The sequence below is a fragment of the Tasmannia lanceolata genome, unplaced genomic scaffold, assembly GCF_043159265.1.
Source record: "Tasmannia lanceolata isolate RefF3 unplaced genomic scaffold, GAP_Taslan_0.1 ptg000020l, whole genome shotgun sequence".
NCBI classification, from domain to species: domain Eukaryota; kingdom Viridiplantae; phylum Streptophyta; class Magnoliopsida; order Canellales; family Winteraceae; genus Tasmannia; species Tasmannia lanceolata.
In genome coordinates, this window is record NW_027518697.1 from 20,514,763 (window position 1) to 20,535,371 (window position 20,609).

The following is a 20,609-nucleotide window of genomic DNA, read 5'->3' on the forward strand; positions in this document are numbered from 1 at the left end:
CCTTGTTTGCTCCTGTTGGATGACTTTTGTCCCCACCAAACTACTTGAAAAAAAGGTCTTTTTGCTAGGAAAGTCTTAGTTTTTAGCATTCTTCTCTCTACCTCTTCTCTATCTTTATTGGCGAGGACAACCCTACTGCCCTCTTATTTCTCTCCTATTTCGGTAATGAGAATCCGCACAAAAAAACTGCTTAGTTGACAACCAATCACAACTTGCCACTACTCGGAGACTACTTCACTTCTATTACACACGTTGACTACTTTAGTTCTAATTCACTACCAGTCTACAAGGCAACTAACGATGTTACAAATGGACCCAAAAGGACCTCGTGTTATATAGATGGCTGCTACAATCCTGCTTTAAGTGGACGGGCAGATTTCTCATAAGCAAATTACAAAGAAACTGATCAAACGTCTGGTCTCAGGTGTATCGGCTTGTTAAGACTGTTTGCAATGAAACAGATTGAGCAGAATTCACATCGGTGGAAGCGAATGGCTTCACGGATGATCGAAGCGCTTCTGGACCTTCAATAGAAATTCTCTTGCATAATGCATCACAGTTACTTATTACCTCTGTAAGTCTTCCTTTCAGCTCCCCAACTTCAACTTGCAATGGCTGAACTGCAATTTATTCACAACATAAAATTGAAATACATGAATTATAATGCCAATTTCCTGTTTGTTAATAGGATCTTAAACAGGTAACAATAGTTTAATATGTTGATTTATAGGCTATATGTAATACTAATACCTTCAGTCTGTTTGCTTAAACAATTATGAAATCCTGAAAAAATAGGGACGCAACTCCGGAATTGGGGTGGAGCTTTAACCATAAAATCAGCTCGGGTTCGCGTTGATTCCAATTCATTTGTTAGCAAAAGCTCAATCCAATTTGCACCCCTACTTAAATAAGGGAAGCTGATATTTGCACGCCCTTGTTTGGATAACACCAGCTCATTTATTCAAGGAAAAATTTCCAAATGGCGTCGGGAAAATAGGGAAATATTCGTTTGGGGCCACCCAATTCGCACATGTCGAATTGGGGTTGAAGCCCAATTCCCGCCTCAAAATATGACTAAAATGTCCCTTGTCAAATCAAGATGCTTTTTACCTACTCCCTTGCATGTAAACCCGGTTTTCATCTTCTTCCTCTTTCCAAGGTATTTTTTACCGCCATTTTTACAGGCAGTTGAAGGTTTCTTGACCCATCTTTTTTTCCTCTTTTTTCGTTTGCTTCGTTCTCGTCTTCCGGTGACCTAGGCGTTGTTTGCTGCCTGGGGAGCGTCGTCTCACTTGTAGAAACCCATTATAAACCTTATAAACCTTGTTTGTATTTAATAATCCCCGTTTTTTTTTTTTTTTGAAATGGCAATATATTGAAAAAGAGAACTGAGATGGTCCTCAAAGAATACAAAGGATTACAAAGGAAACAACAAAACAAACATCTCACGAATGAAGAAAGTCAAACCACTCCAACCCCACTTTACGAACCCTTGATCTAGCAAGGGAGTCAGCTTCACCATTAGTTGATCTCCTTACATGCTTAAACACAATAGAAGAGTCCGAGGTAAGATCAGAGATTTCCTTAAAGTAGCTAAGAAATCTCCAAGGGGGAACCACTCTCCTCGAAAGCCAACTAATAACATTGGAGGAATCACCTTTCCACTATCATCCTATCATAAACCTCTCTACTCAGATGCTTTATCCTATGATATGCCGCTCTGACTTCCGCTTCAGATGAGTCACTTCTACCAATGGGACCCGAGAAAGCCCAAGATACCAATCCTAAAGAGTCTCTACAAAGACCTTCAACCCCAGCTGGACCCGAATTTCCCAAACTGGATCCGTCGAAATTGATCTTAAAAAAGTCGACAGGAGGGGCTTCTCATTTCTGAGCAATCTTTTCTGAAATCCTAAGGTTTGGCAACCAAGAGGGGGGTGAATTGGTTGTCTTATAGAAACAATTGCCCTTAAAAATCTTTTCCAAAATCACCCTAGTTTTATCTTTTCTTAACTAAGTTTAATTAGTTGAGCTTAAGCAAATATCACAAATAATGTAACCTCAAAAACCTAGTTGCTTTAACAAACTTATTTAACAAGATTAATGGCCTAATTAGCAAAGGAGAAAGATATGTAAGTTTAATGTTGATGCTAACTACTCACTCAATTCTAAGACGTGTAAGTGCAAGCATAAATGAGAGTATGAGAGATATGTACCAAAGTAAAGATAGAGCTAAGGGAGAAGTGCACAAGCAAGACACCGATATATAGTGGTTCGGTCTAAACCAAGACCTACTCCACTCTTCTTGAGGTCGCACTCAAGGGTATCAACTATTTGATGACCACACTACGCCCGGTTCCAAGGCACTTTACAAATCAACTTTGATACACGAAGATGGCTCCGCGTCTCCGAACACTCGCCGACAATCTCTCCTTTACGGCCAACATTATAGCCCTCACAACTCTCTAAGGGATTTAAGAATGGTGCCCTTTCCACCTTTACAATTAAGCTCTCAAGAAGAAGAACAACAACTTGGCCTCTTTGTAGGCTCGATACAACTTGTAGCATAAATGACTCTCTCAAGAAATATTACAAGTATAATCTAATCCAATCTCAAAATAGGTTTATTCAAAATCAAGGCACAAGTGAGGATTGGAGAGAGAAACCTTAGATTGCAAAGTTTAAGCTTCAAAAGATATAAAACTAATGTTCCAAAAAGGTTGTTTAGAAGGTCAAGGATAGGGTATAAATAGCCGAAGTAAGAATATGAGCGTTTGGGGGCAAAACCGTAAATAACTGGCAAAGAAAAATCTAGTTGTTTGAGCCCCAACGGCTATTTTCCAGACCGGCACGGCCGCCCTCATCGGGCTTTTTTTTCCCTCATTTCTTACTATATGTATCATTTGATCCCCAATTCCCATGCAAAAACCCGTACTTGCTACCAATCACTTTTACCCACAACGATGATTGCTCCACTCCAAAGCACCAAAGCCACTTACCCATAAGAGCACGGTTAAACTCTTTCAATCTTTGAATCCCCAAACCACCATTCTTAATCGGAATACAAATATTTTCCCACTTTACTAAAGGAACAGGATTGTTATTATTTGAGCCTCCCCATAGAAATCTTCTTTGGATCTGTCCAATTCTCAAAACCACACTTACAGGGTAGTTAAACATAGATAGGAAATACACAGGAATATTAGCCAACACCGCCTTGACCAAAGTCAATCTCCCTCCCTTAGAAGCAAGGTTCCTTTTCCAAGTTTCCAATCTTCTTTCTATTCTTTCCACAATAAGAGTCCACAAATGTTTATTCGGTCTTCCCGCCCCCAAAGGAAGCCCTAGATACGAGAAAGGAAGGGACTCCAACTTACATCCCAAAATTCTTGCATAACCTATAGCTTGATTTCTGAAAATTTGAACGTTGGCCAGTGATCATTTCATAACATCTTATAGTAGCCTTCAAGTTTAAAATCTTACTCATATCAGGAGCACAGAATAAGAGAGTATCGTCTGCAAATTGCAGAAGCAAAACTGTCACCCTATCTCTTCCAATGATGAAGCCCTCAAACAGCCCCCTACTACTCCTTTTAGCATCAATCTACTAAGAGTTTCCATAATAATAACAAAGAGAAAAGGTGAAAGAGGATCCCCTTGCCTCAAACCCCTGGAAGACTTGAAAAAGCCTTTTGGAGACCCATTAACCAGGATGGAAAACTAAGCCGAAGAGAGGCATTTCCTCATCCATCCTCTCCACCGATTACCGAAGCCCATTCTCCCAAGAAGAAAATCTAGACAGACCCAATCCACTCTAGCATATGCTTTCTCCATATCAAACTTGCACAACACACCTCCAGCCTCACTTCTCAAATAAGAATCAATAGCTTCATTCGCTATAAGAGAGCAATCCAAAATTTGCCTTTTACTAATAAAGGCACTCACTCTGACTATCAGATATAATGGAAGGGAGCGCCACTTTGAGCCGATCAGCTAACACTTTAGCTAACAACTTATAAAGGCACCACACCAAACTAATTGCATAGCGAAGCATTAAATTCGACAATGGCGGAAGAAATATCTTCCTTACTATTCACCAAGAGACCATTCACAGAGAGAGATTCGATTATATTGGTCCTCCTCCTTGCACTTGCCATCGCATGGAAGAAAGCTGTGTTCTTATCTCCCTCCTCCAACCATTTCACCCTTGACTTTTGATGCCATGAAATCTCTTCATGCAGCAACAACCCTTTATGTTCTTGTTTTACTTTTCCCAACTCCTCTCAATCCTCCTCTGAGCTTTAAACCACACTCCTCCAAGGCTATCAATTCCTTTAGTCGATTTTCCAACCAAAACTTTCTGCCATAAGACTGAAGCTTTTGGTGTTTAGACCATTCTCTTAGCTTATTCTTGACATATCTAAGCTTGTGCCCTATCACCACATCAGCAGGTCCCTCCACAATACACGAAGCCCACCAATTACCTAATCTATCCTCCATGTGAGGATAACTAAGCCAAGCAATTTCAAATCTGAAAGGGGGAGGAACCCAAGATTCTAGTCTCGGGTCAAGAAGAAGGGGACAATGATCCAAAACCGAGTACACCAGACCACGTGAAAGAAGCACCGGATAAGGGAAGATCAACTAATTCAAATTTGGCTATGAAGTCAGCAAATGCCTTAATGTTTGAATTTGATCTCAGACAACCCAGTCTCTCTCCCACTTCTTTAACCTCATTGAAATCACCCCCAATACACCATGGAAATGAGCACGAATCCCTAACTTGCCACAATTCCTCCCAAAACAACCCTTTCTCCACTCTAAGGACCGGCCCATAGACGCGGAAAACAGCCACAAAGAGTTGTCCTCCTCCTTTCTCAAAGCCACGGACAGAGAAAATCTACCTCGCCATTCATTCTGCTTTCTCCAACAATTGTCATTCCATAATACTACTATCCCCCCAAAAGCACTAGAAGAACCCACAAAAGAAAAATCCCAATCCGCATGAACTCCCAAACTTTTAATATCATTTCTATTTAAAGACTCCATTTTTTGTTTCTTGCAAACAGAAAAGATTAGGCTTCAACTTTTTAACTAACTCCTTGACTTGAATTCTCTTCTCTTGATGTCTCAGGCCATTTACATTCCAAGAGATAATCTTCATAGTAAACCTATATTTGCAGTAGACCTCCCCTTCCTACCACTAGGCTTCCTTACAGACTTCTGAAGAGAATCCCCTTCCACAGCCACTTCGCCTCCATAATTGATATCCATCTGCAATTTCTGCAATTCCCGGGCCTTCTTTCTCAAAGATTCCACAGATCCCTTACTCATAAGCTCCTTATCCTCCGAGTCCCTTAACTCAGTTGGCTTGATTTCAGCTAAGTAGTCCTCCTCAAGTCCTCAAGCCCAATATACACCAGTCCAACTCCTTACTAACCCCGAGAGTATGTTTCACAAAGGCATCAATGTCAACCTGATTAGGGACCTCCCCAGAACTATCTCCAGCCGAGCAATCTGAATCCACCAATGAAGACTTCATGAGGTCCTTTGAAGATACAGTAGGATCAAGACCCTTGCCCTGCGACGGATCTTCAAGAATTTGGGGGATATCCAATTGAATATGTTTCTGCTTCCAGGAATAACTTTGAAAAAATCTCTTCGAGGAAAACGACCGAACCAACCCCTTCTCCTCTACTCGGAGATTATCTTAAATCAGTGAAGTACTGCTGCAAAGTCACTAAGAAACTTAAAAGAACTAAAATTCTCCATGGCAATTTTATCAAGGTTGTCAAACCCAATATCCAATTTTGGGCTCCCAGCTAACATATTCACCCAGAATACATCACATACCACTAAAGCAACCTCCTCGAACTGGATAGGATACAGATGCGAAATGACTCCTGGTTACTCTGCACGCAACCAACATTATCCGAGCCTGCAGGCAATACTACTTCCCTTTGAAAGCTTCTCCCAACAGCATTCAACACCTCCTCCGATGAAGCCTCCGCTTCCTCTTCCGAATCGAAATCCAGATGAGAAACCACTTCAAACAGAGCCAACCTACAAGAACAGGCCTTCGTGCTACAACCTTTGGAAAAAGAATCTACTCTTAGAGACTTTTCCTCAGGTGAGAACGAAGAGCAAATAAGGGTCATTGAACCACCTACCCCACCTTCCAAATAAGCGCGGCTTGATTCAAGGGGAGTGATGGAATGGGATTCGCTCAAATAGCAATCAGGGGAATCCACAGCAGGCCAGACATTAATAATTCCATCGGGCCCAAAACTATTGGGTTGGGGCCCATTACTACCACCATCTTCCCATTACTACCACCATCTTCGAAATGGGCCAAGGCCAGGAGCCCATCACAAACTACAGGAGACAGAAAGCCCATATCCCAAGCCCCACTTACACTTATCACCTGACCCGCTCCTTGATGAGAGTTAACTGAGAAAGAACCTTTCTTTTGATTGGACCTTGGGGTAATAGCATCGATGATATCAATGAAGCTATTAATCAAACAGGTGGGGTCCACCATTTCTGAATTAGCAGAATTACCTCCACAGATACTTCTCCACCTGTACCCTATTGGTGATGCATCATTTTGAATTTCAAAGTTACCGCCATGTGTCATGATGCTAACCTGCTCCCCATGCAGCTCAGGATAGCAACCAAGACTATCGTGAGCTTCTTCTACCAACGCCTCCGCCGCTGAAACAGGATATTCCTCTCCGTCCGACCTAACCTCCACCTCCACTGATCCCGGAACTTCGAGAGAATCGTCCTCTGAAAAACACCCATGTGATTCATCTTCACTAACCAAATCATCGCAATCCGAGGATTCCCCTTCTAAAGAAATTTTCCCCTTCTCCTCCTCCTTCCTCACCCTCACCCATCTGATGCCCCATCTAAGGATGCTTGAATGGATAACTCCTTTCCTAGCACCCCTACAAATGATATTAATAGATTTGCAAAAGAATACCCCTTCCCAGCTTGACATGAAGGATCCAACTCCACAACTTTTTCAATTTTTTCACCTATTCTTCGAAACTTTTCCTCGCACCATGCCTGAGAAGGCACACCCTCAATGCGCCACCAATGAACGCTACCTTCCGAACTGAATCTCTTGTCCCAGAGTAAAAGCTCAATAAATGGAGAATTTACTTCAGTCTTCCAAGCATTCATGAGTTGGTTTCTATTAACCCCCATCTGGGGAGTAATCAATATCTCCAACTCTGAAAACTTATACACAATTACTTCACATTGAATAACATTCCTACTCTTTAGCCAGTTTTTCATAGCCTTTAAATCTCCTGCGACCACCCCGATTTAATGCTTCCCCAGATACCCAAATCAGCATTACTTATGGATTTCAACGGGACCACTTCCAGATTGAAAGCCACTCCTTCCGAAGTCTGCGGCTCCACTCTTCCTGATCTCAGACATGTTTGAACTTCTTCCTGGTTTCTATCACCGGATTTATCCTTTTCTGTGGAGGAGGGAAGTTAAAATCTAGGCTTGACCAGATCTTATTACACTCCCAGCAAACCCTCCCTTTTTGAAAGTTTCTAAAACCACATCTACAACATCTCCAGTCAGCAAAACCTCCTTCCAAACGACGCTTCGAAACCCTTTCTATTCTTTTGGTTCTCTTATCCTTGGCCAAAACCCATCTGTTCTTAGTTGAAGATCTTTAGACAACATTACATCCTCCTAACGGAACCAGATTAGCACCGGTAGCCACCCAAGGCGAAGCCCAAACCTCATCTCTAAACCCATCTGCCGATTTTCCAGAAACCCTCCTAGCAACTACTCGATTCATTTTAAACCGGCTTCTCAGGCAGGATAACACAACAAAACAAAGAAAGATGTGTAGGGGAAATCTCTGGGAAAACACTCCAGGATCCGACTCCGAAACGAGTGAAAACTCAGAAACTGATGAAGAGACTGAAGAAGAATACGAAGAGCATTATGTGAACCATGCGGATCATGCGGGGGAATATTTCAATGATAGACAAAATGAGGCAGTTCCGGAAGCAGACATCAATGATGAGTTTCAAGATGATTTTTATGTGAAGGATGGTCCGGTCGGATGTGATATTGAACAAGGCAAAGAATACGAAGAGCCTTTCTGAAACAAAAACAGAAGAAGGCGAAGAGGGAGAAGAAGAAGAGGAGATGGGAAATGAAGGAATTGAAGAAATAGGAGAAGGGACACCAAGAGAAGAGACACGAACAAACACAAACCCTACCGGAGCTCGCCAGAAAAGATCTCCCTCACCGGAAGCTACCAACTCTGAGTCTTTCTGAGCACCCTACCAGATTCCGACAACTCGCCAAAGAACGAGTTCAACCCGCTGAAAAAGGAGTCTGAGTCCCATGTTCTTCTTAGACTCTTCGTCGGATTAAAACTCCTTCACCGCAGGATTTTCCTTAACCGCTTTACGCCTTCACCGCCGGATTTTCCTTCTTAGACTCTTCTCCTTCACCGAAAGCTACCAACTCCGAGTCTTTCCGAGCAGCCTACCAGATTCAGACAACTCGCCAAAGAACGAGTTTAACCCACCGAAAAAAGGAGTATAAGTCCCATGTTCTTCTTAGACTCTTCGTCGGATTAATACTCCTTCACCGCAAGATTTTCCTTCACCGCTTTACGCCTTCAACGCCGAATTTTCTTTCTTATACTCGTCGTCCCAATAATCCCTGTTTATTGCACAATACTTCCTGAAATTGTGTTAGTTTACATGTATAGTGTTTATAATCCTATCTATACCCGAAAAAGTTGTTAGCTAACATGTTAGTTTAATATAACCCCAGTTTATACTTCATAACCCATCATTAAATGGCCAAATCCGTGTTGAAATTATTATTGATTTACACTTGTGATCTTCATAATCCCTTATAAAACTGGCAATTTATGTCATCGATAAATAGCACATAGTCATGTCTCCAATCGATAACCCCTATTAATACCAAATTACCCCTCTTTAGATGTCTAAACCCTCCATGAAATTGCGATGTTTATACATTTATGTTTCCATAATCCCTTGTAGACTTGTCGAAATTGATATGTCAATAATAAATAGCACAAAGAACTGGTAAGCAACAGATAACCCGTTTTTATACCTAATAACCCTGGTTAGAGCTGCCACTCCTTGAAATTGTGATTGTTGTATATGTCTAGTACTTATAATCTCTTATACACTTTAAAAATTTGATATGTCATTGACAAATAGAAGATAGGCCTAGTAACCAATAGATAATCCCTATTTATACTTAATAACCCTTTCTTAGATGACGAAATCCTACTTGAAATTTCAATTTCTTTTATTTATAGTTTTTATAATCCCCTAATGGCTTAACACAGTTGATATGACTTTGATAAATGAAATAAAGACCTAGTATCCAATATATAACCCCTATTTATACCTAATAACCCCTAGTTAGAGCTGCCTCTCCTTCTTGAGATTGTGATTGTTGTATATGTCTAGTACTTTGATCTCTTATAGACTTTAAAATTTTGATATGTCATTGATAAATAGAAGATAGGCCTATTATCCAATAAATATTCCCTATTTAACCCTTTCTTAGATGACGAAATCCTACTTGAAATTAGAATTTCTTTTATTTATAGCTTTTATAATCCCCTATTGGCTTACCATAGTTGATATGACTTTGATAAATGAATTAAAGACCTAGTATCTAATATACAACCCCTATTTATACATAATAACCCTTGCATAGATGTCCAAATATTACTTGAAATTATAATGTTTTTACATGTGTTTCAAAATTCCCTTGTACACAATTCATAGTTGCTATCTCAATGATAAATAGCAGATAGACCTTGTATTCAATATATAAACCCTTTGTGTATTTCATAACCCCTTGGTTAGAGCTGTCAATCTGCCTGCAATTGTGATATTTGTAATGTATAGTCTAGACTTGACATAAGGGTTATGACTTTGATAAATAATAGATAGGCCAGGTGTACAATAGTTAACCCCTTTTAATGTTTATTAACCCGGTTTAGATTTCTAGATCCGGCTTGAAATTGTTATTGTTTTACATGAATAATCTCTAAAATCCCTTAGAGACTTGACATAGTTGATAGGACTTTGACAAATAGCAGTTAGGCCATGTATGCAATAGATAAGCCCTATTTCTCCTTTATAACCCCTCTTTATAGCTGGCAATCCTTCTTGAATTTGTGATCTTTACACATGATTGAAATTGTGTTCATTTGGCCTCGTTGCAGGTACTCGTAAATGCCTTAATTTCTTTTACACTATGATCGATATTTGAAGGTTGAAGTTTCTTGGGAATATGTCGGAGGGAGGAAGTCGTTGATTTCGGTTAGCCGTCGGTTTAGCTTCCTAGATTTTGAAGATCCTATCCGCAAAACAATCGGGACTAAAAACAATTGGGACTATAGGTAGGGAGGTGTTACTGTCGATAAAATGTCGATACGTTGTTGATCCGTACATAACCACTTTAGTTGATGTTGGTAATGACGATATCCTCCGGTCTCTGAAGAAGATTTTTGACAAAGATGCGATCAATTCTGTGATGTTGTACATAACCCAAAGCAGAAGCGTCGAGGGTATTAATTCAATGAATACGTCTATGCTTCCCCCAAACAATGTTTGTATGCCCCCGTCTATGCTTCCCCGAACAATGTGTGTATTTCTGAACCCTCCCATGATCCAGCAATACCTTCTGTTTCGATTCCCACCTCAAAGGGATAGAGAACACCGAAATGTCAAACGCCCATACTTTGAAGTGGATTTGCAAACAAGACTTCGAAGATGAATTTGTTAGTGTGACAAAAGGTGATTCAGCCCAACCTAATGACAGTCGATGGTATTGTACTTCTTCGGGAATGTTTCAAGAGCTTTTAAACAAAGGATTTACCGATGATCCATGTCGGAACCATGTGGAGTTTGCTGCGGACCATGCGGGCGAATGCTTCGATGATAGACAAAATGAGGCAGTTCCGGAAGCAGACATCAATGATGAGTTTCAAGATTATTTTTATGTGAAGGATGGTCCAATCGGATGTGATATTGAACAAGACAAAGATGATGACGACGACCACGACGACTGGGGAATATTTCGTTGATAGACAAAATGAGGCAGTTCCGGAAGCAGACATCAATGATGAGTTTCAAGATGATTTTTATGTGAAGGATGGTCCATTCGGATGTGATATTGAACAAGGCAAAGATGATGATGAAGACGACCACGACGACGAATATGATCTTGAAGAAGACGACGATGATGATGCCGACGGCGTTGATGATAATCATCATGATGATGGTCGGAATGATGATGATGATGTCCATTGTGGAAACATTGGTGCAAGTCCGAACGCAGAACCTATCGCAGTGGATTCACCTCGCTCTAGTCGGCTAATGGGAGCTGACGACATGTATGTTGGGGCCCATGATGGAGATGTCGATAGTGTTGAATTTGATCAGTTAAAGGTTGGGGCAATCTTTCTGAATATTAAGCAGTTCAAGAAGACAGTTTGAGAGTATGCAATCCAGCAAAGATTTATATTCGTGAGAGTAAATTCCACCCCAAGGAGGTATGTCGTTCGATGTAAAGTACGCGATTGCATATGGTGTATAACAAGCAGTAATCATTTGAGTTATGTGTTGGTTAAAACTTTTATACCCGACCATACGTGTACATCGACGATAAGTGGCAATGATCACCCTCATGCTACATCTGCTTATGTCGCAGGGGAATGCCTACGCTTATTCGCTCGTCCGGAAGACACGGCGACAAGGATCATAATAGAATATATCAAGATCCACTGGGGTGCGACTAAAACTATCGGAAAGCATACCACGCGATGAACATCATCAGTGAAATTAGGTTCGGGAACATAGAGGACTCTTACCGCATATTGCCTGCACTCTAGGTTGAGCTAAAGAGAACAAATCCCGGCAGCTTTGTTCGTGTGTTTCGAGCGAGATTTGCGTCCAAAGGGAGACGATATTGTAGTTCGTTAGCATGTTTTGGACATTTGGCCCCTATATACATTCTTTCAATCAAACTCTCAAACCTCTAGTTTTGGTTGATGGAACTCATCTGCGTGGAAAGTATCATAGAGTCTTATTGATTGCGTGTGGGGTCGACGGCAACAACGGATTATGTCCCTTTACATTTGCAATTGTCAAGAACGAAAACGAAAGATAGTTGGAGTTGGTTTCTGATTTTGTTCAGCCAGAAAATAATGCCTTCGAAGTCGTACGTAATCCCCATATGCTCTGATCGCCAGAAGGGGTTGATGCAGGCGGTACCTGCAGTCTTACCACAAGCTCATCATAGTTACTACACGCATCACCTCGCCGCCAATTTCTACTCCGATTTCAAAGATGTCCTACTTATGAGGTTATTCTAGAGAGCTGTCCGGACTTTGAGGGAGAGTGTTTTTATAGATACCATGGAAAAGATTAAGGGAAGGAATGAAATGCTCACAACTGGATAAGCACAATTCCGAAGGAAAGCTGGACTAGTTTATATTTTAAGGGAGATAGATATGATGTCCTTACAACCAACAGATCGGAGTGATTCAATGCAGTCTTGAAGAATGCGAGGAAATTGCAGATTGCATCATTGGTAGAGCACACTAGATGGAAGACTTCTGACTTCTTTCAGAAACATCGGGTATATTGTAATGAGTGGCGAACAGAGTTAACCAATTATGCAGAAAAACGTATGAGACTGGCAAAGGAAGAAAGCATGTAGTACGTGGCATATCGAGCTGGGTTACATGTTTTTGAAGTACGGTCCATTGAAACTCAAGATTTTGTAAACTTGCAACTTCAAACGTATAGTTGTCGTGAGTTCTAAACGATTGGATTACAGTGCGGACATGCCACGGCAGCGATTGCCATCACAAAATAAAAAAATATGTATTCCTACTGTAAACCTTGGTTCCTAGTGGAGCGATATCGGTACACGTATGATGAGGTGTTGTACCCCATATTAGATCGCACCCAATGGCAGGTCCCTCTCGAACTTTTGATGCAAGTATTACCGCCACGTCCAAGACCACCTGGAAGGCCGCGAACAGGAAGAACGGATCGAATTGCAGAGTTGATTACATTACAAGTGCACCAAATGTGGAAAGCTTGGTCACAACAAAAGAACTTGCAAAGAAACTCCTACGGTAGCGCAGCTTGCTGACCAGTGCTATTGGGGCTTCTGCACCTATATTCAATAGGTCGGGTGTATCTTGTCAAGCTCCGTTCTTTTTATATGAGCTTGATGTAATCATTTCTTTTGTGGATGAATTGAATACTTGTATACTCATTTTTTGATTTAATCATGTGGATGAATTGAATATTTCGGTTTGAGAGATGCCATCGGTGTATGTTGGATGGCAGGACATGAAAATCTTATTTTGTTAATGTGTGGACACAACTCGTTGCTATGTTTATGGACATGAAAATCAATAGATCGGTTTCTGTATGTGCAAATTTTCATTTTTAATTTACAAATGATACAAAAAAAAAGGATTCAAGACCTGTTTCAAACCTGTTTATGTACAACAACTCAAGTGCATGGGCAAAATCTCAATCAATTAATCACAACCGACAATATAAGAAAATGATTCAAGATCCCTGCATTTCAAACCTGTATATGTAAAACAACTTATGTGTATGGGCAAAATCTCAATCAATTAGTAACAACCGACAATATAAGAAAAGGATTCAAGATCCCTGCACTTCAAACAACTCAATCAATGTTTACAACAACTCAATCAATTGAGAATGACAAAAACTCAATTCAAGATCATAGATCAATGTTTACAACGACTCAATCCTTTACAAAACAAAAAAAAATGTTTACAACAACTCAAAACACAACGTATACCTCAACTCAACCTACAACATCTTTCTTCACACGATCATCTTTGGTAATTTTACACTCTCCAAACTCCCCCTATAGAAATCTTTCACAAAGAGCCTGACGCATGTGGGGAATGTCTGCCGGGCCAAAATCCCAAGGGACACCCCGATAAAGATAGTCGATGAATTTTAGAACAAACAAACCACAGTCAAACCTGCATAATAAATCATGCTTCCTACAACATCTTTCTTCACACGATCATCTTTGGTAACTTTACACTCTCCAAACTCCCCCTGTAGAAATCTTTCACAAAGAGCCTGACGCATGTGGGGGATGTTTGCCGGGCCAAAATCCCAAGGGGCACCGCGATAAAGATAGTCGATGAATTTTAGAACAAACAAACCACAGTAAAACCTGCATAATAAATCATGGAAAAAGCAGTGAGAAACCTTTTACTAAATTTACAATTAAACAACTTCACAACAAACTTCCTATTCTGACTAGCCCATTGTCTTGCTGTGGGCAGTCACTCTATTCATACGGAAAGTGATCTATATTCATACCACGATCCTTGAAATACTGCTTTATGCAGTCTCTCTGAAAAAGAAATTAAGGTGTCCTACATACGGTGTTATACAAATAAATTAGGGTGTCAATCAAACGGTGTTAAACAAAAGGTGTTTTACTTACGGTCGGTGCTTTCCTCAAATTTCTCGCCCTTATCTGAAGTGAACACGACGAAGGCTTTTTTTACCATGTCAACCCCGAGAAGAACCCAGTGCATGTTTTGACATAACGGGAATAAGATCGTATCCAACTGGGTCAGATCTTCATCCCGAAAAGCATCGGCCAACACCTTCTTCCCGTCTGCCCAGACCTCGAGTTTTCTTTTTATATCCATCCGCTCACGACTAACCGTTATAAACCCCTGAACAACCGTGTATGCAGATATTAACTTGCAAAGAAATGAACAGTAACAAATAAAGGTATTATGTAACATGCATTGGTAGAGAAACCCTCCTACAAGGAGTGACGAACCGACAACTGCAATTCGGTTCTGACCGGTATTTGGAGTGAATGGCCTTCGCGCATGTCTACTATCTGTTCAAAAAAAAGGATTCGAATTGAATTCAAAACTATTATTGGTGCTAATGCTAACCAAATTTGATGAGAGGAGTGCAATGCCAATTACATTGGTTGAGAGGTACCCTCTCACGCTCCAGAGTTCGTACAAGTCCTCCGTCATTACCCTAGTGCCATTGTCGCAAGTAATGACTTCCAAGCTGCATAATCATAGAGCCATTAAAATTGCAACACACTCGGATTGCCGTGAGAAATTAATCTATGTGCTAGAACCTCACATTTACGTACTTTTTATCATACGCTAACAGCTTCTCAATAGCTGGGCTTCGCCTGCCCGTTCTCTCTCCCTTCTTCTGCTTGGGGGCTCTCTTCCTCCCCTTGGGAGCTCCCTTCTTCCCCTTGGGGGGTCCCTTCTCCTACTCATCGGTTTGAGGTTCCACGTCGAATGGTGATTGTTTGAACCTGCTAATAGCTCTGGGCCTTCCCCGTTTCACTCCTTTTTCAATACTACCCATAGGAGCATCTTCGCCCTGCTTCGTCTTCAGATGACTGTTAGCAATGTTAATAATCCATGGTATGCTCTCAACCTCTAGAGGACTGTCAGTAATGGTGAGAGCCACCGTTTCCAAGACATCTCCAACCTCTACAGGAGTTTCAGTAATGGTGAGAGCCACCTTTTGCAACACACCTTCGACCTCCTCCAAAACACCTCCACCCTCCAACACACCTCAACCTCCCCTCCTTCCCCACTGCATCAACTCCCTCCTTCTCTAATACACTAACTCCACCCTCCTCCAACACATCACCATCCTTCTCCTCCAAAACACGTCCACCATCCCCCAATACAACTCCAACCTCCTTCCCCATTACACCAACTCTCTCCTTATCCAATGACCAACTCTCTCCTCCCCCAACACATCTCCAGCCTTCTTCTTAATGACAACAAATCTCAAATCTCCTTCCATTACTTCTCCACCCTCCTCCAACACACCTCCAACCTCCTTCCCCACTACATCAACTCCCTCCTTCTCCAATACACCAACTCCAGCCTCCTCCAACACATCACCATCCTTATCCAAAACACGTCCACCCTCCCCCAACACAACTCCAACCTCCTTCCTCATTACACCATGTCCTCATCCAATGCACCAACTCTGTCCTCATCCAATGCACCAACTCTTTCTTGCAGAAGATAGTCACCTATCTTCTATCCTCTATGTGGGCCAGAACATCTGATCTGCCCGATGTGCGGTCTGCTTGAAGATGACCCGTCGCAAATAGGTGAAGGAGAACATACTTTACCGTTGCGTCCATCGAAACTTGGTCTTCCCTGTTGACTACCTTTATAATCTTCTCCTCAATCTCCGGTGCCATCACAGATGCCTTGGGAAACTCCCAACCTGGCACTTTAGGAGGGGATTCCTCTTGTCAATAGAGATTACCCTAGCTACGTTTACTCTTTCTCCTCTTAGTGAGATGCCTAGTGCCAAGGCAACATCGCTCGCTTCAAAGGAAACTGCGATGCTCCCTAAAATGAACAACTTCGTATATGGATTCCAATTAGAATGCGACGGCGACGGCGACCACCACGATTCTCCGGCCACTTTAGGGTTTGGTTAAAAACAGTGAAAATGAAAAGTGAGAAAAAAATAAACAAACCCATTTTAAAACGCATAAGGGCATTTGTGTGTTTTTCCCAAGCGGGAATTAAATGTCGACCCCAATTCGACATGTGCGAATTGGGTGGCCCCAAACGAATACTTCCTATTTTTCGAAGACACAAGTGACAAAAAAGAAGATATTTCCCTATTTTCTGTTTGGGGCCATCCAAAAAAAAAAAGGAAATAGCTTCATTTTTGTCATTTGAAATCCATATACGAAGTCGTTCATTTTAGGGAGCATCGCAGTTCCCTTTGAAGCGAGCAACGTTGCCTTGGCGCTAGGCTTCTCACTGAGAGGAGAAAGAGTAAATGTAGCTAGGGAAATCTCTATTGACAAGAGAAATCCCCCTCCTAAAGTGCCGGGTTGGGAGTTTCCCAAAGCATCTGTGATGGCAACGGAGATTGAGAAGAAGATTATGAAGGTAGTCAACAGGGAAGACCAAGTTTCGATGGAAGCAACGGTGAAGTATGTTCTCCTTCACCTATTTGCGACGGTCCTCTTCACGCAGACCGCACATCAGGCAGACCAGATGTTTTGGCCCTACATGGAGTATCTGCAGAAGATAGGCTACTACACCTAGGGCTATGCAGTATATGGCTGGTTAGCTGACTACCTCTCATCATCTGAAAAATACTGCGGTGGCTACTCTTTGGTAATGCAGGTATGGTGTCATTTCAGCCTCTTTAGTTCATTATATGTAGTTTATTATATCTTCGCTAGTTATATGACGATTAACTAGGTGTATTATGCAGGTTTGGCTCTACGAGCATACCAAATTATGGGTTCTGAAGAATCCAGAAGCCCGACCACGTCTGCTGAAGTGAGACTGGAATACTAAGTCGGGGTCGGAGGAGTCACCGAAGTATCAATCGATCGCAAGAAGACGCATCGGTGGACGTGAGGTGAGACATAATCTAGATAGATTGTTCCTTAATTGTTGTTTTTAACTTAGGTTAGACAATGATAATAGGTTATTGAAATCATTAGGTGGTCATCCAATTAACTCCGGATAGGGAGGAATTACGGTATCTGCCCTTAAGATACCAGGTACTGCACATTATATTTTAAGCACGGTCTTTCATCGCTTATTTCTCTCCTTTTATTCTTTACTCTTTAGTGTCTTATTTGGATGGCAGGAGGATGATAAGTCGTGTTCTATAGAGGGGCTTCTATCACTGACGCGTTCCCCTGCGACCCCTGCATTAGCCAACCCACCCGAAAGAGCAGAAAATGAGAGAGAAGACGAGCCACTTAGTGGTGGGGACTCTAACGATCCTTATGAGAGAGTGGAGGAAAAAGAAAAGGAGAGAAATGAGCTAAAAAATGAGAGGGAGGAGATAAGGAAGGCTAGGGAGAAAATAGGAAAGGAGAGGGAAGAAATACAAAAGGAGGAGCTGAGAAAAGAGAAGGAAGATTTTAAAGAGAAGACTTCCTTTAGGAAAGAGATAGAAGAACTTAGGAAAGTGAATGAAGCTTTTCTAAAAGAGAGGGGGGAGGGAAAATTTCTTTGGGAGAGAATGTCTTTGGTGTGGAGTCTGGGGAGAAGAGAGTTGGTGCATTGGATGAGCACAGAGTTGGTGTAATAAGGAAGGAGGTTGGAGTTGTGTTGGGGGAGGGTGGACGTGTTTTGGAGAAGGATGGTGATGTGTTTGAGGAGGCTGAAGTTGGTGTAATGGAGGAGAGAGTTGATGTAGTGGGGAAGGAGGTTGGAAGTGTGTTGGAGGAGTAATGGAAGGAGATTTGAGATTTGTTGTCATTAAGAAGAAGGTTGTACATGTGTTGGGGGAGGAGAGACTTGGTGCATTGAATGAGGAGAGAGTTGGTGTAATGGGGAGGGCGGTTGGAGTTGTGTTGGGGGAGGGTGGACGTGTTTTGGAGGAGAAGGATGGTGATGTGTTGGAGGAGGCTAGAGTTGGTGTATTGGAGGAGGGAGTTGATGTAGTGGGGAAGGAGGGGAGGTTGGAGGTGTGTTGGAGGGTGGAGGTGTTTTGGAAGAGGAGGTCGAAGGTGTGTTGCAAAAGGTGGCTCTCACCATTACTGAAAGTCCTATAGAGATTGGAGATGTCTTGGAGACGGTGGCTCTCACCATTACTGACAGTCATCTAGAGGTTGAGAGCACACCATGGATTATTAACATTGCTGACAGTCCTCTGAAGAGGAAGCGGGGCGAAGATGCTCCAATGGGTAGTATTGAAAAAAGAGTGAAACGGGAAAGGCCCAGGGCTATCGGCAGGTTCAAACAATCACCCTTCGACGTGGAACCTCAAACCAATGAGCAGAAGGGACCCCCCATGGGAAAAAGGGAGCCCCAAGCGGAAGAAGGGAGAGAGAACAGGCAGGCGAAGCCCAGCTATTGAGAAGCTAGCGTATGATAAAAAGTACATAAATGCGAGGTTCTAGCACATAGACTAATTTCTCACGGCAATGCGAGTGTGTTGCAATTTTAACGGCTCTATGATTATGAAACTTGGAAGTCATTACCTACGACAATGGCACTACGGTAATGGCGGAGCACTTGTACGAACTCTGGAGCGTGAGAGGGTTACTCTCAATTGCACTCCTCTCTTCAAATTTGGTTCGCATTAGCACCAATAGTAGTTTTGAATTCAATTCGAATCCTTTTTTTTTAACTGATAGTAGATATGCGCGAAGGCCATTCACTCCAACTACCGTTCAAGCGGTCAGAACCGAATTGCAGTTGTCGGTTCGTCACTCCATGTAGGAGGGTTTCTCTACCTATGCATGTTACTTAATACCTTTATTTATTACAGTTCATTTCTTTGCAAGTTAATATCTGCATACATGGTTGTTCAGGGGTTTCTAACGGTTGGCCGTGAGCGGATGGATATAAAAAGAAAGCTCGAGGTCGGGGCGGACGGGAAGAAGGCGTTGGCCGATGCTCTTCGGGATGAATATCTGACCCAGTTGGATATGATCTTATTCCCGTTATGTCAAAACATGCACCGGGTTCTTCTCGGGATTGACATGGTCAAAAATGCCTTCGTTGAGTTCAATTCAAATAAGGGCGAGAAATTCCACTATGTCTGTGTTCTTTCAATGCCCCTTCCCAAAGTGAAGGGGAAGAAACCTTTGGCGCATTCTTCTCTTTCAAAAAGCTTTGGTATCGCTATTTTCAGCCTTTCTGTGCCCCCTTTGATCCGAATGGCGAGAAATTTGAGGAACTGGCAGCACCGACCGTAAGTAAAACACCTTTTGTATAACACCGTTTGATTGACACTCTAATTTATTTGTATAACACCGTATGTATGACACCTTAATTTCTTTTTCAGAGAGACTGCATAAAGCAGTATTTCAAGGATAGTGGTATGAATATAGATCACTTTCTGTATGAACAGAGTGACTGCCCACAACAAGACAATGGGTTAGTCAGAATAGAAAGTTTGTTGTAAAGTTGTTTAATTGTAAATTTAGTAAAAGTTCTCACTGCTTTTTCCATGATTTATTATGCAGGTTTGACTATTGTTTGTTTGCTCTAAAATTCATCGACTATCTTTATCGCGGTGCCCCTTGGGATTTTGGCCCGGCAGACATCCCCCACATGCGTCAGGCTCTTTGTGAAAGATTTCTACAGGGGAGTTACCAAAGATGATCGTGTGAAGAAAGATGTTGTAGGTTGAGTTGTTGTATATGTTGTGTTTCGAGTTGTTGTAAACATTTTTTTTTGTTTTGTAAAGGATTGAGTCGTTGTAAACATTGATCTACGGATCTTGAATTGAGTTTTTGTCATCCTCAATTGATTGTGTTGTTGTAAATATTGATTGAGTTGTTTGAAGTGCAGGAATCTTGAATCCTTTTCTTTTATTGTCGGTTGTTACTAATTGATTGAGATCTTGCCCATGCACTTGAGTTGTTTTACATATACAGGTTTGAAATGCAGGGATCTTGAATCCTTTTCTTATATTGTCGGTTGTTATTAATTGATTGAAAATTTGCCCATGCACTTGAGTTGTGGTACATAAACAGGTTTGAAACAG

The 20,609-nt window shown here is 41.7% G+C and overlaps 1 protein-coding gene across 1 annotated transcript in view; it reads right to left on the reverse strand.

The window, feature by feature from the left end:
• Positions 1 to 194: 194 nt before the first annotated feature.
• The window catches only part of LOC143854698 (uncharacterized), a 48,528-nt gene continuing 28,113 nt past the window's right edge, over positions 195 to 20,609 (reverse strand). Inside the window, exon 6 of the mRNA XM_077364791.1 lies at positions 195 to 620. Coding sequence (XP_077220906.1) covers positions 421 to 620 — 200 coding nt within the window. The 3' untranslated portion in view covers positions 195 to 420. The remainder of the gene's footprint in view (positions 621 to 20,609) is intronic.